The following is a 14,682-nucleotide window of genomic DNA, read 5'->3' as shown; positions in this document are numbered from 1 at the left end:
AAGGACTCTTAAGCTTAACTAGAACTGTTTTTTAAAAATATTTTGATCGCAATTTTCACGATGTTTAGGTAAAGTCTAAGTTATTTAGTATAAACTACTTTTATATTTGTTGATTTTTTTACTTCCGATTGCGATCTTATATATACTGTATTTCTTGTCATAGTCACTAAATTCTTATTATTAAATAAGAAGTTCTTCTTATAAATTATTCCTCACATCTCTTTATACGATAATATCACTTTTGTAGAGAACAGATATTTAATAGCACAACAATATTCTATATCGAAAATAAGATTGAATTAAATAATATTTTACTCTTGTTTAATTTAAAAAAAAACTTTAAAATATTGTTAATTTTAAATATCTTAAAAATAAATTCTTCACTTTATTTAAAGCCAAATGATACTTAAATAAAAATAAATTATATAGCCCATATAATTTATATGTTTTTATTCAGAAAAAAACAATATAATTGAACACTGAGCTCTCATTCCATATTTGGATTACTCACATACAAATTTTATTTTTAACATACATATTTATTAAAAAAATATCTAAATTCATTCAAAAGGATGCTGATTCTTATAAGTATTATTTCAAAGCATATTCTTTCTTGTTAGCCTAAAGGTATGTCGAGTGTTTCGAGAAAGCCATTCGACCCATTCGGACAGACTTTACTCTAGGCCCCATTGAGTTTTATAGGCCCGCCGAGTGTCTGGTTTCCTGGGCCGATTTTCGAATAAAAATCACGGTCAACGCTTGTCGGGGTTTTCCTCGGGCTTCTCAAGGGGTGGAAATTTACGAGTGACAGGTATAGTATGCGATACGCAGAAGAGCAAGGGAAAGTTTTGCCACCACCTGGCGGCGGAAGTGGAAAGAAGGAAAAGTTTACTTTCGCCGGGGCGAAAAGTCAACACTGGAACGGATCATTTCGTTTTATGCCCGCTTATCTCTCTGTGTAACGAAATAAAAACTATTCAATGCGGGGTGTTTATGCGCGTTAGAGGCGTATAAAAAAATAATCTACGGAAGCGTATATTTTCTATTCAGTGCTTTGTAAGCTCGACTACAATATGGGCTATAAATCGTTTATAATAATAAATACTATCCGGTACATACAAATATATAAAATATTATTGAAAATAATGCAGTTTTTATATTAAATCTAAGGTATAACATTTATATGTGATATTATTATAACCTAAAGAAGATAACATTTTTTTAATATGTGGGTTTGAACATTTTTTTCAAATGAAAACTTGCATTGATTTTGATTGCTGTAAAAAAATTGCAGATTCTTAAACTTCAACAAATTTGAGCTTTAGTTTTGCTTTTTAATAGCAGCTATTTATCTTCAAATTGGGATATTAAAATAAATATAAATAGTAATAAGTATTTTGTATTTGTTATGTATTTAAAATATTAAATTATATTATTATTTAAAGTAATTAATGCATGCATATAATAATAATAAAATCAGCTTTAACTGATAAAATCTGTTTTTTTACAATTAAAAAAATTGTCATAAAATTCTCTTAATTACCATTAAATAGAAAACAATTGGAAACGAATTGGAATTAGCTACAGTTTTATTATGATTTTTTAAATAATGTATATACAATATTAAAATATATACAATATTAAAACCATCTTATTTATCTTTATTATAATAATCATTAATGCGATATTTATTATAATTTTATTTAAAATTATTTTTTGCCATTAAAATAAAATATTATTATTTGCAGTAATTTATTGCATGCTTTTAACAAAAATATCATGATATATAATATGATCTTCCTAAATTAAGGAATTGTCTTTAAATACTTTCACTGGCAAATTCATAAAAAACAATACACACTGACTTAAATTTACCTTTGAAATAAGCTAGATTTTAATTATGAACCTTTGAAATTTGTACATCAAAGATAAAAATAATTACAAAAACAAAATAATAATCGTGAAACAATGGTCAATAAGAGCTTTTAATACTTAACAAAAACAATACAAAAAAACCTTGTAATATTTAAAAAAAATATTAATTGTCTTAAATCGTTCTTATTATAGCGGGTTCTTAGATCATTAAAGCAAAGATAAACCCGCCGGCCGGTTAGAATCATAAAAATATTTTGATTTTTCGAGAAAGGATGCATATTTTTAAACATCTGGGTCGAATACTTTCAAAAATATTTCTTATCTGAGTGCCTTATTTTATTACTTAAGTAAAATAAGGTAAGTTCGACTATTGAAAATTTGTATATAATTTTTTGTCATTCCCAATCCCCCATTATAACTTTTAAAGTAGTATGTTTATTAGAAATAAACCCACCTTTACTAATGAAGCATTATAAAAAGGGTAGTGTTTGTTAACCTTGCTAAAATATTCGTAAAAAAATAATTTTATATAATAAAAATGCTTTATAGAATTTCCCGATCAATGAGAAATTTCGATTTGACTTTTTTTTCCAAATGTAATTTTTGAGTAAAAATATTATACGTTTCGCAATAGTACTATTGTCATTTTGATTATCACAGCTGACAATAATTTAACTCGACACTACAGCCAAGACCTAATAATAGCATTTACATGTTCATATATGTGCATGTGCAAGCTTTAAATGCTTTGAAAATAAATTATCATAAGATTTTTGCCGTCTATTTTGACTGCAAAGTCATACACCTTTATGCCTGCACTACACTCTATGGAAGTTTGCCAAGGTTGGTCAAAGATGGAGAATTTAGTGGGTTACTCTAGTGGTAATATAGTGGTGCCCGCTCTAAAATCTCTTGGAAGTTGTCCTTGGTTACCGAGAACGAGAGATAAAGTGGGGGTAATTCAGTCGACTTGGTCAGCTTCGAGCGCTTCCGAACATTGTCGGACCGAAGTCGGAGCTGCTCTTTCGAGCGCGAGCGTTGACATACTTCCCCTTTCGCTCTCTCGCGTGTTTAGTGACGAGAGTGAGAAAAATAAAGATATGGTTTTTCGCAAACTGAGATAGAACGAGTAATTCGGTTCAATTTCAGTATGCGCGTAGGCGTCCTATGGTCAACACGCATGACGAGCGCTGCATAGTAGTCACGTGGTCAAGTTAAAATACCACATGCTTATCGGTGACTTCAACAGACTCTTAATGACATATTTTAATATTTTAGGGCACCACAATATTCCTCTAACAGAAATTGTTATTATATTTTTTCATATTAAATTAAGTAATTAAAAAAATATTAGTGGTACTTGAGTTTGTAAAAAAAATCGTTTCAAATATCGTTATATATTTTCCTAGATCGGTTTATATAAATTTCACACCATAACGAATTCTTATTTAGAATCGATGGCGACATTTTGCAAAAGCCGACAAAGATTTTGCGTAAATTGAATATTTACGACTGAAAAGTTCCTACTGATATTGAATTGGTGAGTGAGTATATGACAATATCAAAAAATTGCGATTATTTGGCACATTTTTCGATCGCGTGCAAATATGCCAGCTGTACATGACAGCAGCCGCCGTGCAGACGTCATATGAAATTTATGGCAGTGTGGTCGCTACTCGAAAGTCGGCGACCTCGGCCGACTTCAGTTGAACTTCGGTTTGGACAACTTCCAGAGAGTGTAGTGCAAGCATTAGCCTTAAAACCCTAATAGTCTAAGCTCATTCATTTAAATAAAATGAAATAAATTACATCTAACACATATTGCTTAACTATATTTTATTTGCTGTTGCCATCAAAATATTTAAAATTAAATTTCAAATAAATTAAAAAAAAAATCACTAGTCATGTTTTTATTTCGATCTTGGTTAAAATTTTTCCGTTAATATCATTTAAAAAAAAAACAATAAATATGTCAAATATCAATTTTATAATTAAAAACCAAAAATATATTTTTTCATGCACAAAAATCTACTTGACAGAGTTGTAAAATATTTTTTTATAACATGTTATAAAAGATTGTATCCTTATGATTGCTAGTGTTTGAGTATAATATATATACTGTGTTTTTTTTATTTTTTTTTATTTCAAATATTACGTTATATTATTAATATTTCTCTCACCCTCATTGTCAATTTTTTTATTCAGTCATATTAATAAAAAAATACCATAGAAAACATCTTATTATAATTTTAACAGTATATATATTTTAAATTATATTGTAATAGTTGGGCACGTGTAGAGCCACGCTACTGTGCCAGTTATGTATTATTTATTATTTTGATTATAATAATAATATTAGATATTACTAATTTGGAAAGGTCGATTTTGATCCTTTCATACTTCTCTTACAGCACATATTCAACCGATTCTTAATCCGCAACATCATTGTAAATTTGATGAAGCGCCTGTACCCGTTAAATTAATTCTGTAATTGACTACCCATTCATTTCCCATCAGCCGGAACATCAAATAACCGATAATCCTCATTGCTCCATAATTGAAAGCCATACACGCGCGTAAACTTAATAACCTCCTGGGCCGCAACCAAGTATTATACATACGATTATTTACTGCTAGAAGCAAATATTTATCATGGTATCGCAATGCATTACCTCATTATCGTTTATGTACCACGTGACCTCGGCTGGCGGAAGCGATGGATCCGAAGTGCAGTTGACTCTAATTTCATCTCCGAGACCGTAGCTGGTAGCAGCTCCTTCCACTAATGGATCTCTCCTCAGCAGTGCTGTAAAATAAGGTTGAATTTCAAAATCAGAATAGATTATTATGTAATTTGAGCTGTGGAAGTTTTACAAGTGAAGGCATGTCGAGATAGTTTGGGTTCGCTGGTTAAGTTTACTGGAAACATATAAAGCGTTCAGGTTTTATATATGTGTTTATTTATCGTAAAATTGTTGTTAAATTTAACTAAAATTACCCATTATCTTATTATTTATTAAAGAAACATTTTTTTAATTAAAACAAAGTTGAGTTCCAAACTAGTATTGTTATAGCCAATAAAACTTTAGGGTTCGATTATTTTAAGTTATATTAAGTCGATTATTCCATGTTATGGTTTCTTCAGCCACAAAACGCGTTCGACTGTTTGAAATGGGACAAGTTGTAGTTTCAATTGTAGTTATTCATTCGATTTTAAATGGTGTAACTAAAATAACTTTTAATTGTAATTCTAAATTCATATAATACTACTAAATATAAATCTGTCCTTGCTGTTACTATTATTTGATATATAAATCTATTACTAATAACTTCAACCTAAATTTGTAAGTAAACATTTAAATAATTAATAGCAGACATTCGTGTTTTGTATTATAACCGTCTTTAGTCCCTTTATTTAAATTTAATTATAATTACTTAACCCCATTTGTAGCTACGCAAGACTTATAAGGAATATGATTGAAAAAATATGGATTATTTAAGAACAATAATTTACAATTATATTATTATTTAACAATAAAATCTATTCCTAATTTCATTCCACGTAGAGCACAAATTTGTATTGTAATTTAATGTTTACCTATTCATCAACTAAACGATTGATTGGGATTAGGATTAGGGAATTCTATGCTTTACAATTTTAATATAAACATAAATAAGAAGTAAATACTTTAATCTAAATGTTCTAATGGCATATATATTATAAATTAACCTGATTTTAAACTATTTGTTATTTAAATATTTGTCTAACATTTCATAATAAATCATAATATTATCATATTTACAGTAGAATATTTAAATTTTAATATGATTATTGCCTTAACTTTATAAACACTTTCCCCCTATTTTAAGTACGTTTATATCAATAAAATAAATATTTTGATAAACATACTATATAATATACATGTTTGTGATTTACAACCATTTTCATGTTCACGATTAGTGATAAGAAATAATAATATAAAACAAAACGTTTGTGGTTACATTTAAAGATAAAAATTAAAAATCCCTTGACAATTTAGGCGAAAGAAAAATAAATTAATTGGAGAACTACAATTATTAGTATGTTGTTTTTACTCTCTAAAGCAGTATGTGCTTTTAATTAAATTTAAGATTATTCTTATCGTAGTCACTGATACATCAGATTAGTGTGGTTTTGCGAGATATTTTTTGGTATAAAATGACAATGTTCTTTAATTGCTGGTATTTTATGGCTTATATGCATTTTTTTAAGTTTATTATATATTATTTGTACAGCTTTGTTTTGAATGATAAAAATAATATTTATAGTGTTATAGGTTTATAGTGTTATAGGTTTATTCGTTTTTTTATTGATTATAATTATTTTCTATTAAATTTCGGTCTAAGGGCCGCAATAGCAACAAGCCCTTTAGAGCAAAGTTACAAGTGTTTATTGAATTTAAGTTTGGAGTCCAGGTGTAAGCCTAGGTATTAAACGATCGTTTTCCATGTTACACTTTTGCCCTATTCATATAGGAGAGGTAGTGGCAGAGTTTGTCTACATTTTGGGAAAATAGTTGCTTCTGTTTTAATTCATTCAATTTCAATTCTCCACCTCTCAAAATATTTACTTTAGATTTCAAATGATTTTTGCAATTTATTCGCGATTAATTTAAGACTGTAATTAATTTATTATTATTTTTAAAGCATATAGAGTTGTAGCTGACTATTATTGACTTTAAAATACAAATTAAAAGCATCTAAATGCGTCTTTTTAGCAACAAAAAAATAATAAAAATTTGCACCTATATATAGTTTAAAAGTGTATTATATTTGAAATTAAAAAAAGGTAGTTTTAAAAGATCATAAAAATATATGCATAAACCTGTTTCTTTCTATTCATATAACAAACTGTTTTTTTGATTCTCCATAACCTACAAATATATTTAAATATTAAAATATTTAGGCATTTACTAATAAAAGAATGTGAATATTTTAAAATCCTAGTAAAACTTTGTTGTCTGTGTTACTAATATTTACTACCTAAAATAATAATTGTTAGTAAGGTATTTATTTTTATGTTAAGGGTTTTTAAAATAAAAAAAGGTTTGCTAAAAATTATTAAATAGTTAAAAGGCACATGAAAATAATTAAATACAAAAAAAATTATCAGCAGTAATTAAAGTAGTATTATTAAAATTACTATTTGCTGACAGAAATCATAAAAAACAATGATTCGAAAAATATTTTTTTTTTATCTTTAAATAGGCTTTTGACTATTACTAAAATATTGAAGTGGAGTATTAAAAATAAAACTATTTGGAAAAGACCGTAAAAACACATATAAATATTTTCTACCTAATTCAACTTATAACTTACTTGTGTTTCGTAGAGATAAAAGAAAACAAAGTTACTATTTACAGCTTTCAGTAGAAAACCCAGAAAAATGTATTAAAATTTACCACAATTTTAATTAAAGTTTAATTTTAATTAATTTTACTAATCGATACGCTCAAAGTTATCTTACCGAAAGATAATTTTTAATTTTTGTACTAAGATAAAACTTAACTAACAATTAAAAATACCTTTTAATTGATTTCAATTATGGGTTTTAGAACACAAAAATGTGTTAGGTTTAAGTTAGACAAGTAATTGAAAATCAAAATAATTAAAATATATGTTATACAGAGATTTATATAATCTTCTGATCTATTGTACTTGGATTATATACAATATCTGAATAAAGGGTTGCAATAGCAGGAAAAAATCTTTTCATCGAACAATTTGTACATGCCATTTCATTAATAAATAACATTAATAACCTAAAGGCGATTTTAGGAAATAATAAATAAAAAACCTAAAAATAATATTAAGCAGCAAAAAATTTTAAAATAATTAATAAAACTATGTATTATTTATCTAACAAGAAGCTTAGATATATACATAATAAATTAAGTTTGAGAATGAAATATTTGATGGCAAATTAAAAACTGCAATTATAAGAATTTTTTTATTTTTTAATAAGAAAAGAATTTAAGAGCCAGGTAGCAAAGTACACCACTAGAACCACTTTCGTACACGTATATATTTACGCAATATACATATGTAGTCAATCTGTTTTATTTCAATGGAATAAACAGTATTTGTTATTGACGTCCTATCAATTATAATTGGCTCCTTTGACGAGGAAAAAAAAGGAAGGAGGAATTGTGTTTTCCTTATATCAGAGAAGACAGCATATAAATATGTTTTTGCACATAAGACATTTAGTAGAGTCCAATAATCGTATAGATAATACGAGTACGGTTACGGTTATCAAGTCAGTTCTATGATAATTCAGATTCAGTTTAGATCTTCAGTCTTAGGAGTTCGGACATTGGCATCAGTACAGCCTTTCAGCTTTAATCGTTTGATTTTGACAAAAGCTAAGTAGTCACAAGCAACCAAGAGTTAATTTAAGTATTAAGACGACTTGACCTATTTTTTGCTGTTTAAATACGACTCATTTTTTGGTAGCCCATATTTGTATATGTTGGTCTATAGTTATTTCATAACAGATGACCATTAAATTTAGGCATAAACATAGAGATTAATAAAAATATATAAAATTAAGAAGAGTCAATTATATCTTATCTTTATTGTCACCTTGGCATGCCTTCCTCTAATATGAAAATTAATCAAAAGAGCACTCACCGGCCACGGTCATATTTGCACTCTCCTGTACAATTTTGAACGTAGGTCCCTCCTTTGAGACCTCGCACCTGTAAACACCGGCCGATGATGGAGTGAGGTCCGTCAGTTCGAGGTCACACGCTATCTCGCTGCAACGCGGTGGCCGGGCAATCTGGACCCCAGACACGGGGAACGTCAAACCCGGAGGCTGTGGGAATAAACATACACGTGCATAAGGGTTGTTTATCTTTAATCTCGTAAGCCTTTGATATATAAATATTTTAAAAATAAATATAAAAAAAATACATAATTTTATTTAAATATAAATTCTTAAATAATAACGAAATCCATTTAAAGTAATAATGATTAAACAGTAAAAATATTTTTATGACTAATAAATATTTAAGCGATTTTTATCAAGCACGCCCTTATCTCTCACTCACTCTCATCACTTAACACGCGAGCGAGCGAAAGGGAATGTATTGAGAGACGCAAACCCTTTCCATATGAAACTCTTACAATGTTGCTGTTTGAGACTCAACCAGCAAAAGATAGGACCCCGTTGGTAGACCAAACTCCTACGTCTATCAGAAAAGTACCTTAGATATGACTGACTTGAATTTTCAGCCACTAACTCATCAAAATTATTATTAATGAGTCATCCTTAATCCCGCTATTAAAATTTTAAAAATTTCGTGCATACGATACATGTTTGACGCCACATTATAAACGTTGCAAAATACTTATATAGAAAACTCATCCCTATCGATCAAGAATCAATAACAAGCATAGACCCCGAGCGATATTGATCGGTCAGTGTACGGAATATTTTCCGCCGGCCGATTTTAGATGCACTGATCTTATTATGAAGCTAAATAATTAATAATTTCGACAAATATATACTTGAGTGAAATTTATTAAAATACAGTGATTTACAATAAATAAAATGTGTATTATTTTACATCATCTCATTTTTTATTTAATTTCTAATAATTGTGTTTATTATTAAATAATAAATAAATATATATATAACTGCTTAAAACCTTTTATAACATAGCAATTAGTCATCATGAAGATTTTAATTAAAATATTTATAAAGAAATCATATTACATGTGTAAAAAAACTGATAAAAGGTTACCTTTTGTGTTGGCATATATCTATAAATTTCTTGATCGTCCTTGTGCCATTTGGCTGAATATAGTTGATCCTCTCCCATGTTATATTTACAGCTAAGCACCGCATTTTCACGAGGGTCTGCTATTGCTGGAACTACTAAATCTTCTATTTTGTGCGCGTCGTTATCTAAAATGAATCAAGAAAATACATCATTTAATTACATTTTTAAAAAAGATAAATATTGTAAATAATTTTTTTCCAAAATATTTTTTTTACAAAATTTAAATTTAGTGGTACAAATAATAAAAGTTACTAAGCACTTATACATGTTGTTATATTTAAATAATCAAATAAGTGTCATTTTGACTTTTTTTAATTAAAAATATTATTTTTAAATTTTAATATTTTTAGATGTATATTCTGCTTAAGGCATATGCAACTATAATAATAAGTTTTAATAAATATATTTATTTAATACTTAAATATTATTGTGTCGAGAAACTAAAAACCCCTAAATGCAAATTTTTTTTTTTTTATAATTTAAGATTGGATTTAAATATAACTATAAAATTATATGTTTATTTTTAGACTCATTTTTTTATTTTTAAATTATTAGTTATTAAATATTTATTACTTAGCAAGTAATTTGATTTGTCTTCCTATATTATATTCTAACATGAATTTATACTACAGGAAGGTAAAAATGTTCAATTTCCTGTAGCGTCACAACGAAAAGACATGATTAATTTATGAACCGGAAAAAAACATTGACAAAGAAAGCTATCGATTGAAAAAACACATTTAAAGCTAGACATTATGTAACAGGAAAATTTATAAAATAAAATAGTGCTTTCAGATCATTAAATATCTTAGTTGGGAACTGATAATTACTATGCAATAATCAAAATTGTCCATCAACCTTTATCCAAATAATTATTATCGTCGGTGTGCTTAAACCTTGAAATTAATACCTCAACCAGCTTTAGGCTATATTTTATTTAACCTGTAAACAAGAAAGACTCGACAGCCTCCGTCCATTTCGCTAATGATGTATTACAATTTAACGCGGAAAATTAGGTCGGAGAAGAAACTTTTGCTATCCGCCATTTTGACTCTAATTAATTTCCTATCGTTAAAATTCCACTGCTGTAAGGTATAGCAGATCCTTTCTTTCCCCCATAATATATATACGTGTATATATAAATATTTAATAAAATGAGTATTTAACCCTGTCCGGTGTATATTAACTCCCTCGTCTCGTTTTGCGGATAAAACAATATTATGAGAATATACAAAGGGTAATTTTTTCCGGGGGAGTCAAAAAAACCCAAAGAAAAATAACACGGCGTCGTAAAAATATATTGCGTTTTAAACAGTAAACGAATGAATAAAATTGGAACTTTTTTAATAAGAAAATTTAATTAAAAATCTCATTACTTCGTCTTTAGGCAATGGTTTATGATAAGTATAAAATATCTTATAAACCAACAACGATTACTGCGATACAATTATTATTATATTGTTTTGAGTTTTATACGACTTTAAACATTTTTCAAGGTAGTTACCTTTTTAAAATCACATCATTAAAAATAATATTTTAATACTACATTATTAATAATTTTATGTGGAATTTTTTGTACACCTCATTTGCTTTGTTTAATTTATATTGTATCGCTGTTGTTGTTTTTTAAATATAATTGTATACGCTTGATGATTCAAGTGGGATTTAATTATTTCGCAAACTTTTTTTCGCCGTCTTTTTGCAAATTGCGTTTTAGTCAAACGAAAATAAATAACATTAAAGTAATAAAACAAAATTATTTTATTTGTAAAATTAACTTTTTTTGATTCACTTTATCAAGAACAGTAAAAAAATACAATATTACAAATGTAATGTATATAAAAGTTATCTTTCAACATGGAAATTTACGTTTATTTATTACTTGAAGTAATGTAAGTAAACCTGTAATTAGTGAGACAGATTACACTCTTGTTAAAATAAACAAAAATCTGTCATATATGTACATACTATATACTATAATAAAACATTTATTATTTTTAATCTTAGTGAACCTAAAAAATAGTTTGATATAATGTGCTTTATTTTTGCAAAGGCTCATAAGACTCATATGACGACTTAATTAAAATATAGTCTAGACATTAAAGGGAAAGTAATATTGTAATTTTTTTCAGGGTCATATAGTGCAACTATATATTAATAATGAAAGTAGAATTATTATTAAGGCTTATTATTATACAATATTAAAGGAATATTTCTCATTGTTTAAAGAACTGTTTATGTACGTTTATGAATTGCATAATGAGCCTTAAATTAAACTTAAATTCAGTTTTTGTGTCTTTAATTTTATATTTAATCAGACAACACTCTACGGCTTTATTTTTGTATGATATATTTTAGAGGGGAAATAAAAAGGAGGTTGCAATAAAAGTAAATGCTTACCCGGAAACCATTTTAATATCATAATCCGCATGATTGTTGTTCACACATATTTTACTTTAATATTTTTATTATGTTTACTGGCAGTAAAATGAGATTGCGTCAGCGCATGAAATGTGCTGTTTAACTATGCAATGAGCAATATAATATTAAAAATAAAATGCTAAATATTTTTTACCCTTAAAAAAGTATTGATTGAAAAAAGTTTAGGTTGAAGTTAAATATTGTATAAATAAATATATATTTTAAGTAAATAAAAACTACTATTTTTATTAACAAGAAACATTAATAAGTGTGTTCGATGCATGTTACTTTAAAAAAGGAAATATAAATATTGTTTTTTAATAATAAAAAAATGTCACTATTTGAATGATTTTAACAATTATAAGTATTTCATAAACATATATAATATATCACTATAATATTTACTCATTTTGTGTGTGAAAATTTAATTACACTCCTGTGTTGTTATTTATACGTGAAATTCCAAAACTACCTCCAACCTTAGTATATTTTATTGCGTAACGTGAAAGGTTTAACGGCACTAAGCCTACTTCTCTGAGGAGAAATCGAATTTATTTTCACGTTGTTTTCCGATTGATGTCTGATTCGTGTGTCAAATCATATCGGGTAATACGGATTTCAAACCAAGTCGCTGTATATTACATTACAATATATTGAATACCGAGCGAGATTTCAAAACATACTACGTAGAAGTATTTCCGACACATCTCGAACGAGTGCTTATTATTATATAGGTAATTCATATCGATTTCAGGAGGGTGAATTTAAATAATTATATAACCATTTAACGTAGAGTCTGATAGACTTTCTTTAACTGGATTAAAACTTGCTCGGAGCTTTTCCCGGTTTAACCGCACGCGGAAGCTCGAATCGCTCCAACGAGCTAGGGAGTACATTAGATTTTACCAATTAATATCTTTCTCAATATCTTGAATGAAATATCTAAGTATTTATAGAATAATGAGCGAAGCAGAGTAATTTTAAAGACTCTTGAATAATTTTGAATAATTGAAAATATATTTTTTTTATAAAATACAGGAGAGATTTATTTTAAATATTAAGACACGTTTTTTAATTTGTGGTAAAAGATCATCCTTGTTTTATATTTTGTTTCTAAAAATATAAATTAATTTTTATATATTGTGTATCTTATATAAAATTAAACTTGTTACGTTCTTTACTTATTTAAATATAGACTTAAACTTTTTTATATCCTTAATTATTAAAATTACAAAAAATATGTAGATAATAATGTTTATATAAAAAAAAATACACTAACATATGTGTAATAAGATTTCAATAATTTTTATTCGAATTAGACTTATTGTTTATAGTAGTAATTAAAAAATATAATTTTAATAAAAATTTAAATCAACATAAAAAGTAATAAATTATTATAAAAAAAACTTTTTATTTTGTGTCAGATTTTTTTGAATACTACTTGTGTGTTCCTTTCTCACTACTAATGAGCTTAGTATATTTTTTACCAATTTCGTTTACATTTATATAAAACCTTCGCTTTTAAATAAGGTTAAAAACCTCCAGCAAACGTATTATATTTATGTGTCCTTTTCAAAGGTTACATCCTAAATTATGTTCTTTTAGGTGTATTTGGTGTCGTCGGGTTTAAGGCGGGGCGTTGTAACTTTTTTAAATTGTCGGAATGGCTAGAGCCGGCCCTGGTCCCACGGTGCTCGGATAGATTTACAGTCTCCTAATCACGGTAAGAGGATATTGCCTTTCGGATTCGCAACTTACAAAGATCTCTAGCCGATTTCCGGATACAGGTACCGTGAGAAGCTTTATCTCTCCGATATCTCTCGCTCGCTTTTGAGAGAGAGAAAGAGAACGGCCTCTCTGCGAATTATTTTCGCCCCATATCAGTAAATTTTATTTTTCCTACCACCTCCCCGCCTCTCTCTTACTCTTTTCATGCCGCCAAAAATCTTTACGAACAACTTTTTTCGCTGCAGAGCGCTTATCTCCAGCGTGTGATGGAATTATCTTTTTTTAAAAGTTATTTATTACGCGAGCGCTGAATGGAAATCAAGATACTACTGTATATGTGTTCAAGTGTGTGTGTGTGAAAGGAAAACCGAAAACCCACGGGTTATCAGAATGCGTAACTGTATTAAAACAATGAACAATAGTTAATAAATATTGATTAAATTGATAAGAAAATAGTTCATACGTTTAATAAAATTAAATATATACATATTTTAAAATGTGGCATAAAAATAATATAAAAAAATAATTTTAATATTTAGTAAATAAATATTGCTATCTATCTATGTTGAATTATTGTATTTTCTAAGAAAATCAGACACATTATTAAAAAAAGTGAGAATAGATCAGCTCTTGCATTAATATCAATCGAAAAAAAAACGTTTAGACAAATTAAAGAAAGACAATATATTATATAATGCGGTTATTGCTGAATTTTGCATGAAAGAGCGTCGAATTAAATTAATTTTCAAAAAATGTTTATAAAATAAAAAAAAAAAAAAAAAAAATATAGTTTTGTACCCCCCCCCCTTAACCCCCTATATTATTAATA

At 27.4% G+C, this 14,682-nt stretch overlaps 1 protein-coding gene and 1 long non-coding RNA gene across 3 annotated transcripts in view; one reads left to right on the top strand and one right to left on the bottom strand.

Annotated features, from left to right (window-relative positions):
- Positions 1-14,682, top strand: part of LOC148236374 (uncharacterized) — a 457,594-nt gene that overhangs the window by 128,296 nt on the left and 314,616 nt on the right. The gene's annotated exons all lie outside the window — the stretch shown is intronic.
- The window catches only part of LOC148236384 (uncharacterized), a 61,716-nt gene that overhangs the window by 11,302 nt on the left and 35,732 nt on the right, over positions 1-14,682 (bottom strand). The window contains exons 2-4 of the mRNA XM_088183641.1: positions 9,666-9,829; positions 8,548-8,734; positions 4,548-4,681 (exon numbers count right to left, since the gene is read on the bottom strand). Of these exons, the coding sequence (XP_088039767.1) occupies positions 4,548-4,681; positions 8,548-8,734; positions 9,666-9,829 (485 nt within the window). The remainder of the gene's footprint in view (positions 1-4,547; positions 4,682-8,547; positions 8,735-9,665; positions 9,830-14,682) is intronic.

The sequence above is a fragment of the Plectrocnemia conspersa genome, unplaced genomic scaffold (genome assembly GCF_051122295.1).
Source record: "Plectrocnemia conspersa isolate PC_06_02 unplaced genomic scaffold, ASM5112229v1 ptg000003l, whole genome shotgun sequence".
NCBI lineage: Eukaryota > Metazoa > Arthropoda > Insecta > Trichoptera > Polycentropodidae > Plectrocnemia > Plectrocnemia conspersa.
The sequence above is the reverse complement of the archived record's forward strand: the minus strand, read 5'-3'. Positions and strand labels throughout refer to the sequence as shown.